General features: G+C 55.2%; 1 protein-coding gene across 3 annotated transcripts in view; it reads right to left on the bottom strand.

Annotated features, from left to right (window-relative positions):
• Positions 1 to 16,601, bottom strand: part of FLT4 (fms related receptor tyrosine kinase 4) — a 57,972-nt gene extending 41,371 nt beyond the window's left edge. For all 3 annotated transcript variants that reach the window (XM_074552006.1, XM_074552005.1, XM_074552007.1), the window contains exon 1: positions 16,197 to 16,601. In XM_074552006.1, the coding sequence (XP_074408107.1) occupies positions 16,197 to 16,254 (58 nt within the window). In that variant the 5' untranslated portion in view covers positions 16,255 to 16,601. The remainder of the gene's footprint in view (positions 1 to 16,196) is intronic.
• Between the last annotated feature and the right edge of the window lie 229 nt (positions 16,602 to 16,830).

Below are 16,830 nucleotides of genomic sequence, written 5' to 3'. Positions count from 1 at the left end.
TGAGTAAAACTCTGCTCCTGAACAGGCAACAGTAAAATTCTGGTACCTCTCCAGCCAAGAGGGACTATTCAAAAGAGCAGCAGTAGCTAGCACTGGGACAGAAAGGAGAAGAAGCTTTGCTCTGCTCTTTCTGCAGACTTCTTCTCCTGCTTTCCAAGCTGGACTTGTTTGAATTAGCAGCATTTTCTGGCAAAACTGCATGTGCCCCACAGGAACTAACTCCAGCACCTCAGGTACCATTTTTCCCCCACTCCAGTTACAATTCCCACTTGCCCTGTGCTGGTACAACTCACTGCCCTTGTTCTGGAGGACCTGTGGTTGCCCACAGACATGTGGGAAGTCCACGTGCTGGAGGCAGAGCCAGGCCAATTCCCACCTACAGGGCTGAAGTTCCCCCATAGAGCAGCTCGTTCTCATGCTGGGGCAAGCATCCAACTGTGGGTTGGAGCGGCAAAGCGTGAGTGTCACGTCACACAAGGAGCAGGCAGCTGGCAGAGCAGCAGGGGAAATTTGAAGTAGGGCTGTCAGCTCCTCCTCTTCCTCCTCCCAGTGCTCTCCAGCAGGGAGGAAGGCTTGTTTTGCAGAGAGGTGAGATATCACACGAGGCTGAGAAATAAATGTCAGGCTCCAGCCGATGTAGGGATGAAACACCAGGTGTCTTTTCTCCAAATTCACAGCGGGCAAGTGAGCCCCAAACAATGGGGGGAACTGACACCAAAATAGAGCAGGTTCTGCCCAGCAGCAGAGGACTGCCAGGGTAGGGTGACAGCCACCCAGGCCCACAGTGAAAATGGGAGGAAAACAGAGATGGAAACAGGGAAATGAACAAATGAAAAAAGATAATGATAGAAAACTGAAAATTGCCCCCAAACTATGCGTGTGCACAAGGACAAAGAGAGCAGACCCCTTCTTTTATGGGTTCATGTTCCCTGTCCCATAACTCAGGGTTGACCCTCAGTTCAGACCTGCCTCAGAGGGTTAAACAGAGGGGCTGTGCTTCTCAGTGCAGGACCAGCCCCTCTGATCCCACACCCCCATCACAGTCCCACACACCCCACAGCTGAACCCACACACCAGGGGCTCCCTCAGGCCTTGGGCAGCTCCTTTCCCTTCTCACAGTGGGCAGTGCCAATGGCAAGGCATTGGTCCTTTGGTCTACAAATTTTTGTCCATGGACCTCAAAGCCCTGCAACACCACCAAATCAAAGTGGCGTAGAATTGTATCCTTAACATTTTGTGGGGACGTTCCCAAAGCACCAGTGTCCTTTCTCAGGGAACAGAAAGGAAAAATAATTATAGAAACTCAGTCAATACAAACACAGAGGTGACCATCATTACATGGTGTCTGATCCTTCCTATCCACCACCAGAAGTGTGAGACATCATCTCAGAAGCCACAGCCAGAGCAGCATCACCCTGAGGCTGGGCATTCCCTGCTTCGCCAGCCCCTGGCACAGCTGCACACCCAGGGCCTGTGGCTCTGGCCAAACAGGCCTCAGTCTGAAAATCTGCTTGGCCTCACCACATGCACCCCAACAGGTCTCTTTAGCCTCTCATGGGTGATAAACTTTAATTAATTGGTTCTTTTCTGGTATCTTGTAACCACCTGCACTGATGGGTAATGAGGCAAAAAAAGGCACATGGTCTCTGGGCTCCTTCAACATTTCATCTTCCAAGCTGGGTGTCCGTCAGGGAAGGGAAACAGAGCAGCTCAAAAGCAGAAGCCACTTTCAGGAGAGATGGGCTGTCCTGAGGAACAGTTACCCATGTATCCCCGGCCCCTCGGTGCCTCCAGGCAGGGATTTATATCAGAATATTTCCGAGCCAGCTGCCCTGGGCAGCAGAGCACGGCTACACCCAGTGCCTGACCATGCTCTCACCTGCTTTTGGACTCCGCAGTGCCCCAGGGCCCTGCCCCACGTCATCCCACAGCATCCCAAAGCGGGGTCAGCGAGCGCCTGTCTGGGAGCGTTTATCTGTCTGCCGCTCTCCCTGGCAGGAAGCACTATCTCACCATCGCCCTGCTCGCTCCAGCCCGGTTTCCTGCTCCATCCTGCCAGGTTTACCCTGCTTTTTCCTCCTCCCCTCCCCCTGCCCCACGGCTGTCAGGCCATGTTTGCATTTCTGTCTCCTGCCGTCTTTCCTCTCCCTGCCCGCGCCCCCCCGCGCTCGCTCCCCGCTCCATCCTCCCCGAGAGAGGCTCCGTCCTGAGCCAAAGTTAGCCCGTGTCAGGTAGCCACATGTCCGGCCGGGGGCAGCGGGTCAGCCGGGGCCACCCTGCAGACCTCCTCCAGGATCTCTGCTGTCAGCAGCCTCCCCGGGCCCCAGGGGAGCGCCTGTTTGCTGCCCTCGCTCCGGCGAGGGATGCTCCGGCACATCAGAGGGCTGGCTTCCCCCCGGTGGCCGCCGGCCCACACTTTCTGCTGCGGCCAGGCCTGGCCAGACGCTGCTTTGTTTGGTCCTCCATTCCCTGGATCGCTGCGCGTTTGTTGGCTGCCTGCTCCTGCCCGGAGAATCCTTTTCCTGCCTTTGAGATAGAGGATGCTCGAGCCATCTGTGTGTTTTATTTCCTTGTAGAAACGAACAAGCCAAGGATTGCTTCCTCTCCCTGACATTTCAGAGGGCAGCTCCGGCTCAGCGGGATGCGCAGGGAGGGGAGGGGGAGCCCAGCGCCTTCGGACAGGAACAGGACCTATTCTGTCCACAGGATTCACTCCCTAAGGGGCAGAAATCCTCAGACCTACCCAAAAGCCTGTGGCAGCTCCCACTCTGCCACCGCCGTGGCTCTGCAGGAGCGCTGGGCAAGCTGTCCTGCTTTGCATACACAACCAGCCCTCTTCCAGTGGCCCCTATTAACTGCACGGCTAAACTCTTGCAAAACTCAATTAAAATTATCCTCCCACATCTGAAGGACTGTCAGGTTGCTTCTCTTCCTGTTTTAATTTACTTCTTTCAAAATCTCGCCCTGCTCACATTCTCTGCCCCAGCAGGGTGTGATTAACGTGGTGTAGAAGGAGCAGAGGGATCAGATGGCTTTAGGGGACTGATATCAGCAATTAACACTGTTCATTACATCTCTGACTTGAAGGGATGCAAAGGATGGTCCATAGCTTGCGTGAAGTGAGTGTTGGTTGAAGTCCGCTACTTGGCATAAGGTAATGCCAGCACAAAAGCATGGCCAAGGTGGGCTAAAAACATTCCCTGGGGGCCTGGGGTCTTTGGGTGAGTGCCTTGGGAAAGGCTGGTACTGCTGCTCCCTCCAGTTCATCTCTTTGGGATTGCTCAGGAGTTGCCTGACCATTGCAGATTAATCCCACCCTGTGACTATCAAGTGCAAGCCCAGGGGCTTTGCTGGGCTGAGTTACCTCTGGCAGCAGTGGGTACAAACCCATGGAACCCTAAGGACACACCTTTGGCCATTGAGAAGGAATGGCAGCCCATCAGTGATTAAAGGGAAATGATGGAATGAAATTACAACCCGCTGCTTCTTACACTGTACCTGTGGAGTTACGAGGCAGATGACCAAGTGCCTCTTCATGCAACTCAGCTAAATTGTGGATTTTTCCACTGTGGGATATCCATAGAGAGATTCCCAAAGAGAGATAAGCTCCCAGAAGACAAGTCACTACCAGCTCTTACACACCATGATCCAGGTGACACATCCAGGTCCAGCAGTCTCTAAACCACCCACTGCCACAACAGTGTGGGTTCGTCCAGGATCTTCCTGTCCATGCCAGGGCAACATCCCCTTTACCAGAGCTCCAGCTGCCCCTGCTGGGACTGCTGGCAGTCCAGGCAAAGCCAAGACCAGTTTCAGCCCCCGGGGCAAAGTCTTCTACCCACAGCACCTGGACTTTGCTACATGAACACAAAGGGAAAAGCCTGTGGAACAGTGGAGAGAGACCCTTAGATTCAACACCATCAACTACAGCTCCACCATGAGCCATTTCCAGAGGCTCAGGTGAACTCCTGCTGAAGCAAACTGCAGGTGTGCTGTTGGGGGAAGATGGAGTTCAAGCCATGTGAGGCCTCAGCATCCAAGTCTCACTGGGAGATGGGGAGGCAGAGGCAGCTGACCGGGAAGTCAGACAGAGCCCGAGGGTCGGCACTGAGCACGGAGAGAAAAGGGCAGTAGCATTTGGAAAGAAAAAAACAAGTCACAGGTTTGCTTTTTCCTTGATGTGTGTGGGCTTAATTGCTGGCCCTTGAAGGTTAACTCTTCCCAAGACTGTTGGCTTATGAACAAACTAAGCAGGACACTGAAAAAAACCTGTATGCCACCCAGGGCATGTTTCCCCCTTGTAAGCAAAGCCTTGGATGGCCTGCCTGCCTCATGCCCAGCCTGCCTCGTGCCCAGCCTGCTGTGCCAGACTGACTGTGCTGGGCTCTTTCTGGGGTCTTGCAAGCCCTGCAGCTATGCTAGGAGACAATGTACCAAATGGAAAAGACCTGCTCCTCCATCATGTCCCTGGAGTCTGCATCCAGATGTTTGCTGCTTAGCTGTGAACTGAAATCAACTCAGAGCCCTCAAACCCAACAGCTGCCCTGGAGCTGGCACTGCCTGTCCTCTGCAGCACAACCCACCCTCAAGCTGATCTGCAGCTGTGAGGCGCAAGTGAAGCTGATTGATAAACAGGGCAAGTGGGGAAAAAATAGTTTTGCAATTAGATTATTATCTTGGCCTTGAAAAACCTGCATTCAACTCCCCATCTGCTTTTGGCTCCCTGGAAGGCTGTCATACTGTTTCCATGTACCTCCATCCCTGCCTGAGCCACCGAGGGAAGGGCAGCAGAAACTGGGCTGCTCTGGCTTGGAAAAATGTTTACTGGTGCAAGAAATGAGGAATCCTTATTCTTTCTAATTAAAGGTACACAAGGAACAAAGAAAATTAATTTAGCCCAGAGTCAATGCAACATGAAAAAGCTACGTTAGATGAGGATGGGCGTAGAAAGTAGGAAGCACAAGTAAAATGCAGGAGGAATTTAAACTTCCTGATTATCAAAGAGGGGGCTTCAAGCACGGAGTATAATCTAAAAATAATAATAATAAAGCAAAGGGAAGAGCGATCAGGAGCATAGAGAGAGCTGCTGCCTGGGGAGCACGAGGCCTCCTCCCTGCGCAGCCTCTCCGTGCACACCTGCACACGCACACATGAGCATCGGCACGACCCTGGGTGGGGTGGGCACGAGGAGGGCCAGGAAGATCACAGCACACACTCTTCAAAGCAGAATTAGTCATCAGAGGTAGCGGCAGAGGAAGGAAGGCTCAGGTACGAGGTCAGACACAAGCAGTGAGCGCTGCCGGAGGAGTTCTGAGCGCTCGCTGCAGATCTGAGAGCCCTCGGTGCGAGCAGGACGGGAGGTGGGATCCCTGGGGTAAATGCACCTACAGCACGTTGGAGATAAGAAATTTCAACCCTCCACTGCACAGCTCAGCTTGGCTTTCTGCCATTCCTGAAAGCAGCCAGAGCTGCCCAAACCCAGAGCTTTCCCTGATGTGGTTAATGAAATCTTACTCTGTTCTCTGCAGAATCCCCAGGCGGGATGGACTCTAAAGAGCACTGCAAAGCTCTCCCCCCACACAGGACTTTGCTGGGCTGCACCTCAGCCCTGGGTCAGTGATCCCATCTGCTCCTTGCTGGGCAAAGAGACTTGAAGATGCAGAGACTCGGGGCAGTGGAAGAACGCCTGGCCCTGTGGGGCTGTCCAGGGCGTTGATGGCAAGTCACAGATGCACACGCTCTCAGTTTCTCTTGGCACAGAGCTGTGACCACAAGCCAGGACCCGCTGCAGCAGGAGATGATAATCATCATCTCTGAGAGCCAAAGTGTATTGGGGCATTCGCGTCACTTGAGATTAGCTGGCTGTTTAACATCTGCACAGATTTCTCTCTCCACCTCCACATAACACCCCTTGTGCAGCTATGAAACTAACTTAATTCCCTTCCAAGAAAGGCTGAGCTGGAAATGTCACACTTTGTATATCACAGCACAATTCCTACAATGAAAGGCCCAGCCTAAATGGCACTAGAGGACTCTGACGCTCTTTGAAGGCCAATGAGCTAAACCTCCTTCTTCTGCTTTTTAAAAATAGCTCACACCCAGGGTGACCAAGTTGCATAAACATGCAGTTACTCTCTGTTAGTGGCAGAGGCTGACTGTTGTTTTCCTGCTCCAAGGTGCTTCCCTTGCCACGCAGCGCAGTGGGAAGAGCACGCAAGCGGACACGCTGGGGAGGAAGCGTTTACACATGCTAATGACTTCCAGCCAAGGAGCACCAGCACCAACAGGGAAATGGTGCTAAGGAAGCAACACGCCACTTCCTCGGCTCTCCCTCTTTGGTCACCACGAGGCACTTGGTGCTCAGAGCTGTGGGGTGAGGCTGGTGATGGCCTCTCCAGCCCCCCTGGGAATTCAAAGTGTGGATGAAGGAAAAACACATTGGCTCGGTCCACAAATGCAGGAGAAGCTGTCTGGGAGTTGGGGTGTTTTGGCACCATACTGGACCAAAGGGGCCAGGACAGACACTGGCCCTTCCCCACTCCCAGAAATGTGTGTCTGGAGGCCAGAGTCCTTCCAAATGCCACTCAGGTTTATTTCATCATACACATCTCTCTTTATGCCAGAACAGGTTTCCTAAGTTCATGTGGGGTCCTGTTTATTTTTCTTCTTTTTTTTTTAATCACTATTGTATTAAGAAGTGTTTTTCTTTTGTCAAAGGTTACGGTGGGGCCAACACTGTGCGAAGTCTCCTGCCTTCTATCACCACTAAAACCTCCGAGCCAGAGCTCAGCCCAGCCACGTCGCTTATCTTCAATGAAGGCAGGCTTGGATTTCCCCCTCCATATAAAAAATAGGTCCCAGCACTCCCCCTCTCCCCCACTGCATTCTTTCAAATGCCACCCACTCCTTGTTATTGCTGGGAGGCTGGAGAGCCAGGGATTAACAGCCTCAGACTACATCAAGCTTTATTTGTCTAAGCAGCCAAGGGTGAGGAACAGCCATAAATATTGTGAAATGCTGGACGTTGTGGAGGGGCATGATTGGGCAGCACAGGCATCTTGGCAGCAGGGATTTCATCCTGGGCTGGACACAATCCTGGTGTGACTGATGTCATTGGAAAGGTTCCTGGATCCCAACCATACAGGGGCTTTGAGGAACATCAAACTCCATCCCCATGTTTAAACTGTGGACACCATGCTACACCCAGTGCAGCACTAACAGTGGTGCCCCTGTCAGTCCTTGTAGCACAGGAGTGAGCAAACATGGTCAGGAGAATCCAGCTTCAGCACTGTCACCCAAGGGAACACATCCTGGGTCTGAGCCTGCCTGCCCAGAACAGGGCACTGCAGGATGTGCTGCAGCTGCCCTTCCCTTGCGCTCTGGGATGCCATGGCACAGAGGGGAGATGAAAGACCAGGATGTGCCCTGATCCCATCCCAGCATCAGCAATCCTGCCAGAGCCAGCACTTACAGCCCAGCATCTGCCAAGTCTGACAGTTTGGCAACAGCCAACAAACCCAGTGAGGAGGCACCAGGCCCAGATGCACACTCCTAACTGAATTGCTTCACAAGGCATCACCAGGTAACTCCTTTTGAAGGCAGTTTCTGCCCCTGTGCTTCATCCCAGCGCAAGGAGCATGCGCTGCTTGCCCAGGGGTGAGTGATCTCCTTGGTGTGGATGTGTGCCCCTCCTGTGGGAGCATCCCACTGTGAGCTGGCTGCCACACTCTCAGACAAGCTGTTAAACCTCTGCCCTTTGCTTCCCGAGGGAGGGCCAGGCTGCAGTGTGGGGAGGGGATTGATGGCCACTCAGACCTAGTTATGCCCCTCTGGGGACTCTGCTGGGTCTGGGACGAGGCAGGGTGTGAGTGATGGATTTCTGTGGGCTCTGTGGGCTCTGGATGCCGTCACCTCTGCTGGGTGCCATTTCACTTGCTGCCATCACTCTGAGCTGGCAGTTTCCAAATCTGAGTATAATCCACTGTTTGTGCCCAACATTCTTGCCTCAGTAAATGTCAAGATTTACTGTCATTCATGGAAACTACTGGCTTGACCTGCATTTATGTCAGTATTTATTTTTTTAGGTCACTACGTCTAACATCCATCTCAGTGGACATCAGTTCTTCAGAAATGGGGAAAACAAGTTACAGATGGGAAGCTAAGCCTGGAGCCAAACCTCACTGTCAGCACACACATGTGTCTGTGCAGACCCATACATGGTGCCCCCAAACAATTTGAGAAATTTGTGGAGAAATTTCCAGGTTCTGCTACATGGCCCTGTGCTTTTTTGTGGAATAAATAAAACCAGTAAACCTTTTACAGATTTCCCTGCTACATGGAGAGCTCAAGTGCCTCTGAAACTCAGAAGGATGATGACCCCAAAACCCTCCATGGGACTCGTGTGTCTTGTGAAGGTGCAGACAGACATTCATAAAGCTGTGGAGCCACTGCCCAGCTCGGGGCACCTCATTGTGCCCTGCAAGGTTTGCCAAACCTCAACTTACCCTGCCAGCAGCTGGCATGGAGAACCTGCTGCAGGATGGGGAAGGACCCAGAGAGGAAGGGGACAGTGACCAGGGGAAGCTGCCAGGGGGACTGCTCACTGCCTACCACCAGCTGCTCAGCAAAGGCACCGTGAGCTTGCAAATTCTTTATAAACTTCCCACGTGACACAATAACTCAGAGGCCAGATTCTAAAGCTCTTCCTTCTCTCTTTACTCAGACCAAGCTCCACTGAAGTCACTGAGATATTGGCCTAAATACAACTGAAGGAGTTCAGGATTTGGCCCAGTAATAAAAACTTCCTTCCTTTGTCTACTGCTCACTCCACACGATCCCACTGCCTCCCAGCCCCTCCTGGCCTTGTCTCTAGAGGCTGGGGCTGTCACTTGTTTTGAGGTTGCTCTTTCATTTTACCCTCAGCCAGACCATGCCAGTCCCCTCATGCAGCTGAGGTGGAGGGAGCTGGGCTGGCCAGTGAGGAAGAGGGGGAAATTGTGGGGTTAAATACAACCTGGCTGAGGCACAGAGCCAGTCTTGGGGCCATGGATGCATGCAGACACTGTGCAGGGTAGGAGCTGGCTGTGCCATCACCTCCCCAATTCTTTTAACATCCCCTTGAGGACAGACTGGAGCATCTCCAAAAAAGCCTTTCTTCCCCCTGCTGAGCATAGAGCAAATGCCTTGGGCTCTGCACCAAACTTTTATGTGAGGGAATGGGTGAGATGACTCCTGCCCAGGAAAGTGCAGCAGGAAGTTAACTCATCTCACTGCAATGACACATGCTAGAAAGTGACACCATAAGAAACACATATAACTTTAAACAAATAACTTGCAAAATGAGTTTTGCTGCTTTTTCTGCCTCGAAAGACTGAGGAGGATGCAAATCCCTGTCATTCCGCAAGGGTATCTCATCCTCAGCATGACCATCTGAAACGTGCACTGGGGTTTGGAGCAGGAGCTCCTGCTTCCTTGTCATGTCCACCAGCCTTGCACACATGTGTGACACTGGCAGAGCAGCACAGGAGCACACAGAGTCAGATTCAGCAATTCCCTTTGCACCAGTCTCTCTGCCTGTGCTGTTTAGCAGCAAAAAACAACCACAAAAGGGTTTTGAACTCAGCTGAAGTGAGAAGCATTTGGTGCTGAGGTACCACCATGACTTGATGAACCAAACCTCAGTCTTGAACTCATGGATGCTCATGTGGGTGACCTGGTCAGACAGCAGATGGCTCAGGGAGAGCTGACACAATCCCTGTGAGTTCCTGCTGAGGTTTTGCATCTTGCAGTGAGATTTTCAGCATTCCTCAGCTAAGAGTGAAACAGAGGCTCACTTTGGAGTGTGCAGCTCTAACCACCATAGGGAACACAGAACTCTGAGCAGCAGAGGAATGGTGGTCTCAAGGTGCCAGGCTGTGGCACAGCCTTTGCACAGGTCTGTGGGAGCCCTGTGCCATCCAGCCTTGGCTGAACCAGCTCAGCATGTCCTGCATCCCAATGCAAAACAGAGCAATGCCAACCTGGGCATTCCACAGACTGAGAGCACAATGTCCTGGCCAGTGGCAAAGGCTGCTGTGCTTAGGGCTTGCTTTTGAGTAAATAGTCTTGCTGTACATTCTGCCCTTTTAAAGTACATTAATTGCCATGGAAACAATGCTGCTACTGGTATGGCAGCAGCCTGGTGGCCCTCACAAATGCAAGGCAAAAATCAATGGATACATTGACATACAAGATGTGTTTCAGGACTTTTGTGGTTTTGAGGCTGGTCACCATGGGCACATATGAGAGAATGGCTCAGACACTAAGAAGATGCCATCTTCCATGGAGAAAAAGCTGGGGACAAAACATGGAGGAACATCTCCTTTGCTGTGTTCATCTGCTTCGGCAGCACACTCCTGTATGGGGTCTGCTCCCAGTACTGATGTGTGTGCTCAGCTTGTGGCACTGGTCATCACTCCCAGCTCCTGCTGGAGCATCCCAGCCCTGGCTGCCCTTCACATCCTCATTGCCAGTGAGTACAAAGTACCTGACCTCAGACCCTGGCAGGGTGGCTTTGCTCCATGCCTCCCCTCTGCCCATCCATGGCCCTTCCAACCAGCTCAGATGCCTCACCAAAAAGAAGGTAAAATAGCCAATATTACAGATATAGAGACGCACACCATCACTTCTTGGTCTTGAGAGTCTTTTTAGTAGCCCTGGGAAGGTTTGTACACAGAGCAGCATAAAGGGAAAGGCTGTGAGTGCCCTTCCCGCCCTGCCTGGCCGTCCCCAAGAACCCGGAGCAAAGGGCAGCCCTGGCTGTCCCCTCCCAGCCAGGGCAGCGCTGCCCTGTTCCCTGCCGTGCCGCCCATCATAAAGGGGTCCCTGAACTGTTATCAGGCAGTGACAGTTTCCGCCATCAGATTCCTCCTGTCCGTCAGGAAAGCTAAATAAGGAACATCGTTCAGGCGGCTGCAGGAAGAGGGGAAATGCAGGGACATCCGGCCCAGCTGCCAATTTTTCCTTTCCCATGAACCACCACTGACCTCCGCCAAGGGAGAACCTGGACACCCAGCCTGGCATTGGCACTGCTCCTCTTTGCTTAACCCTTCCCTGGGGGATACCCTGGCCCCCAGAGCCTGCTGAGCAGGTGGTCTCACCAGGCAGGGTGGTGTGGCCATGGTGGGACAGAGCCTGGGTGCTGTGTCACTGTTGCTGGCACTGCAGACCACGGCGGGCACACTCGGTGCACTGGCTGGCATTTTCCCAGCCAGGAGAAGGCTTAAGCCCTCCACACCTGCACATGGGTGGGCAGCTACACCTCACACCGAGACAACAGGTCCCAGAAACATCGGTGAGCTGCTCCATCGCTTCCCTCTTTGCCTGCACCTACACCAGGAGAAGAGTCAAGCTTATTCTTTCAGCAATTTCTCTGAAACAGAACTGGGGTTTTCCAGGCTCTGCCAGGAGTTGTAACCAGCATACAGGTAAAATTTTATCTCATTTTTCTCTCTGCTCGCTCCAGGGCTGTGCCTATCACTAACAGGGACCAGGACAGTCTGCAATCCACTTGCCCCTTTCTCCTGGTCTTTCCTGTCAACAGCCCTGGAGTCTTTGCTGTCTTTCACTGCATAGAACCCAGGCGGGGGAGCAGCATCTGCCTTGTTATTACGTGCTCAGATACAGGAGACCATAGCACTAAAGTTTGCCTTCCCCCATCACTGTGTCCTCCCTGTTTGCCCAGAAAGAGCCTTTCCTGACCCCCTAAACCGATCCTCCCTCATTAGCACATGACGTCCATCCCACGGCACCTCCAGGTTTGGCCACAGAGGCCGTGCAAGGAATCCTCGCCCTGGAAGGAGGAGGCAGAAACACAGCAAGAAAAACAATTCACTCGTGGGAGAACTTGTAAGGTGAAATACAAGTCACTGGCTGAGACCTGTTTCTGCTACCTCAGCAGGGAAACGACTCCAGGAGAGACTCCAAGACTCCCCACTTAATATCCTCAGCTTATAAAACTTAGTGGGAGTTTCAGCACCGGCTGCTGCAGGGCCAGGTTTTTCACCCTCCTTCTGCTGAACTTGCACCTAGAGATGGAGCGATTTGCTGGACAAAATGAGCGGCCACGCTGGGCTCAGGGCTTGTGCCTCCTCGCCGACTTGACCACAGGCCACCTCCGCTTCCACTATTCTGCCTTAACAATGAGGCACCGCAGATGGGCAATAATGCTGCGCCGAAAACATCAGAACTATTCTGACCAAAGAGAAAAAGCCCCCCTGGGACCTGGCTAACCCCCTCTTTTAACAACGTGAAACGAGAAACAAAGGTCTGGGATAGCCAGAGGCAATAAAACCCCTGGAATTCATTTAACCAGTCACTAGATGCCAGTGCAGCTGCAGCAGTATTTCTTTTCCTAATGAAGGACAAAAGCTCTGGCCCAGGGCGAGGCTCAGCTCTGGTCTCCCCGGAAAACCATGGCATGCACCAGGAGGTCATGATCCCCTCACAGCACACAGCAGGAGTGGGACATGTACCTGGCTGCTGCTCCTTGCCCAGCTGGAGATTTGCAGGAGCTGCAGGAGAAGCTGGGGCAGGTCAAGGCAAAACACAGCACGGGGCACCTCTGGCTCACACTCCAAGGTGGGAAAGGGGAGTTTTCAGCTTGAACCATGGATTTTCTCCTGGCAAACCCATTGCAGAGTCATATTTTTCCATGCACAACTGCCTGTGGACCCAGGCAAACATACCCACAAGGGCCTGTGAAGGTGAGCTCCACTGCTGCTCAGCAGCGTGCAACAATCCACCATGCTCCCAACACAGGAATCCACCAGGAGCTGCCTTCTCCAGGCAAGCTGTGATTTTGCAGCCCTCAGGCACTATGCCCCAGCCTGTCTATCCCAGCGGAACAGCCCTGCAGTTTTAGTCATTCCTCACATGGAAACCACCAGCACTGCTGGCTCCCCACCTTCCCTGGGCAGTGCAGCCTGTGGGCTCCGGCCATCACAGGGCTTTCTGTTTCTCCCTGCATCTGCAGGACCTCCCCATCACACCCAGCTTGTTGCAGCTTTCCCCCCCACCTGGTTTAAATGCACAGCCCCCCCCAAACTGGGAGTGAGGAGCCCCCTGCCTTGCACCCATCCTTTTGGGCTGTTTCAGTCCAGCAGGTTGAATGGCAAAGTCGCCTCTGATGTGCCAGCTGGAGTGGCTGAGAGAAAGGTGGGTGAGATAGGTGCTATCCCCAGGGCTCAGCTTGCTCCCCAAGGCTGCTGAGAGCTGGACAGACCTGGGAACCCACCAAGAGCCCCCTCCTGCTCTGCAAGGCAACCTCCTGAGCATGGTGGGTGTCCCCTATGGTTTTAGAGAAACTGCTCCCTGGCCACAGTTCCCTCCCTCCTGCTGCCGTTCCCGTGGGATCCCGCTCTCCCCTTCTTTCTCCAGGAACTGCCTCGGGATGCTGGGAACAGCCTGTTCCCTCCTGGCTGGCTGGGAGCACCTGCCCTTCCCACGCCTGCCCCGGAAAGCACCGCGGCAACGCAGGGCCAAGAGAAACCCTGGGGACAGCGATCCTGCATGGAGCAGCCCATGGGAGACAGGCAGCAGAGTGGAACGGGATACACTGGAGGAAACCCCGGCCACCCTGCCTGCGCTGGCTGGGGACACTGTGCTGCTGGAGGAGTGTCCCTGTGACCAGACGTCAGTGTGAGCTCAGTGACGCCCTGGTGGGTGTTTGTGCAGGCACTGAGCCGCGGCCTCACATGCCCAAGCCAAATCCCAGGGCGGTAGTTGCAGCTCACTCATGTGAAATCATCGTTAAGCAGACAGCAGGGCACAGGAGCCGTGGCTGTCCCCTCCCTGGCAGCCCCCAGGGACCGCAGGCTGCATCCCTGCACACACCCACTCCCCTTGGAGGCCCTGGCCCATCGCTGTGGCTGAGCCTGCTGGGGCTGCTGTGCAGTCAGGGCTGTTGAATGAAAGGGTGTTGCTGAAATGGCCCACGTTTATTACTTGCAATAAAGCAACTGCTTCAAATCCCAGCTGCACAGGCAACTGTTGCTGCTGGCACGGCCAGCGGGGGCTGTCCGAGCCCCGGCCGGGACTCGGTGTGACCCGGGAGGGGAGCAGGCAGCAGCAGCCAAGGCAATCGGCTCCGGTCCTACACAAGCACGGGCCCTTCCCTCACACCACGGCCATACACCCTTGGAAGTGTCCCCAGCAGGATTGTTTGGCTGTGGGGGGCTCAGCACTGCTCTGTGTCCAGAAGATAGTGGCTCAGGGAGCACATGGTCCCTCACCATTCACAAATGGTTACCTGAGAGGCCAAGATGATCTAGAATGCTGGGGCTGAACCTCTGCCCCCATCTCACTGCCTGCACAGGGCAGCTCCCCAGCTCCTCTCCATCCTGAGAGCACCATGGAGCTGGAATGTGTAAGAGCTTTGTGCTCTTACTCACAGCAGTCTCTAATGCTGGCCCATTTAAACAGGCACCAGAACAGTGGTGCCAGAACAGACCTTTCATGATCCTGAGATGATTATTTCATCCTTCACAGGTGGAGCAGTCTCACACACACATCCCTGCTTCCAAGGGGAGCAAATATTTGCAGCCCATTAGGATTATGGTTAATGAGAAATTTGTGGGTCCTTTACACACTGACAAATTGTCCTCATTGATAGGATAGAAGGAGGGGAAGCAAATCCCCGTGGTACCATCCCCCAGTTGAGCTCCACATCACCCTTCATCGCTGCACTAATCAGGCAGCACTGAGAGCTTCAAAGCTCTGCTCAGCCCTGCGCTGACGAGGCCACACAGCTGCGCTGGCCAGAGCCTCCCAGGCACTGCTCCTGCACCTCCAGGAGATGAAAGAACCCAGGAGCAGCTACACTGTGCTTTACAAAATGCTAACAAGAGAGCTTTGAACAGTTGCTCCTGCTGCAATGCCACCAGCAGCAGGTTCCTTTCTGCCCAGCCTCTGTGAGCATCCCCTGAGCTCCAGCCACCCGTTGTGTCCTTTGGCCCCAGGACACCACAGCCATCAGCAGCATTTTGGGCAGAGCAGGTTGACAGTGACACTGCTGGTGATGCTATTCATGCCACACCTGCAGCTCTCCTGTGAGCTCACTTCAACGAGAGCAGCAAATGCTGCTGGTGATAGCGAGTCACTGAGCTGATGCTACAGAATACTCTACTTATGCTCCCAAAAGTCATCCCCATGTTGCAAGCTTCCACCATTACTAACTTTCTTTCAGTCTTGCTCTGATCTGGGTTATAAATGCTTTACTTGTGCAAGAAAGAGCTCCTCTGGGGGTATCTGGTGGGGTGTCCTGTCCCCACTGCCCTGGCAGTGCCCACCCAGCTCTGCCCTGTCTCACGGGCTCTGCTTACTAGAAGGGCATTGCAGCTCCAATCTCTGCCGTGGTTCTGCACTCCCTGCCCAACAGCCTTTTGCCACAGAAGCGCAATGGGAAGGGAAAGCATTTCGCTGGGACCGGCCTCGGGTGACTTCCGAGGCGGACCAGAGCAGGGACAGGCAGGCTGGACAGCCTCGCACGGACCCCCGCCTCCTCCTCGCGCCTTCCTCCCCGGCACACACAAATTAATGACTCTGTGCGTGAAACAATAAATAAACAGAGCCGGGACTGGCCTCCAGACTGCCCTCCAGCCGGGCGCGTCCCCGCTCAGCGGCATCCCTCCTGCGAGGGTCCCGTGGGGCTTCTCCCCGCTCGCAGCGCGACATCCGCGGCACGAGCACGGCGTGGGGTCCCCGCGGCCGCGCACCCCAGGGACCGCGGCAGGGTCCCCCCGTCCCTTCCCGTCCTGTCGCTGCGGGTACGCTGTCACCGCCGTCGGGGACACCCAGGCGGGCACCGCGGTGCGTCCCGGCTGGGGATGGGGCGGGCAGCGCCGGTGGGAGACGGGGCACCCCGGGGCGGATTGAGCCGGGCTCCGCCGGGATTGGGGTCGCCGGGACCGGGAGCGCCGGTCCCCGCCGGGGATGGGGGAGCCCGGGACGGGCAGCGCCGGGGCACGGCACATCCCGGTCCTGGGCGAGGGAAGCCGCGACGGGCACAGCGGGTCCCTGCGGGGTCTGGGGAACACGCGGGCGGAGGCGCCGAGTCCCGTCCCGTCCCGTCCCGCCGGAGCAGCCCCGTGCCCAGCGCGCCCGCAGGTGCGGAGCGGGCATCAGAGCGGGCAGGGCAGCCCGCAGCCCCGGCAGCTCACCTGCCTCCGAGACAATGCCGAGCCAGAGCCAGAGGGGCAGCGTGCAAACTCTCCTCATCTCCGGGGCTGCCGGCAGGTCCGTGCGATGCGGAGCGGTGCGAGCGCCCCGCGCCCGAGCTCTGCTCCCGCCGCGCCTCAGCTGCGGCGACGCGCGGCGGCGGCGGGCGGGGAGCACCGGGGCCGCTTCCTTTTCCTCCGCCCGCCCGGGCCGCCCGCCGCCCTCCGCCGAGCCTCGGGGCGCCGGGCGGGCGGGGCGGGACCGGGAGGGGCGGGCGGGGAGGCAGAGGGGGCTGGGGGGAGCGCACCTGCGGCCACGGGCGCCGACGGGCAATCCGCGCTCCCCGCAACAGAGGGGGTGCGCGCATCCCTTCGCACCTGGGTGTCTCCACCTGTGTATGTGAGTCTGCACCCTCTGCATCAAGGGGAAAAGTGTGTTCCCCACCCGTGTGTGTGGCTTTGCATCATCCCTGACCAACGGGCACATAGACACCCCCACACCTGCGTGTATTTTCACACCTGTGTGCACTCCGTGTGTCTCCCTGCAGTTGTGTGAGAATGCCCGCACATCGCCTGTTTCTTGTCTGTGCCTGGGTGCACATCCCGGCCTCTCGGAGTAGAGGGAATGCACACAAAC

Source organism: Zonotrichia albicollis, chromosome 15, assembly GCF_047830755.1.
Source record: "Zonotrichia albicollis isolate bZonAlb1 chromosome 15, bZonAlb1.hap1, whole genome shotgun sequence".
NCBI lineage: Eukaryota > Metazoa > Chordata > Aves > Passeriformes > Passerellidae > Zonotrichia > Zonotrichia albicollis.
This window is presented reverse-complemented; position numbering and strand designations above follow the sequence as displayed.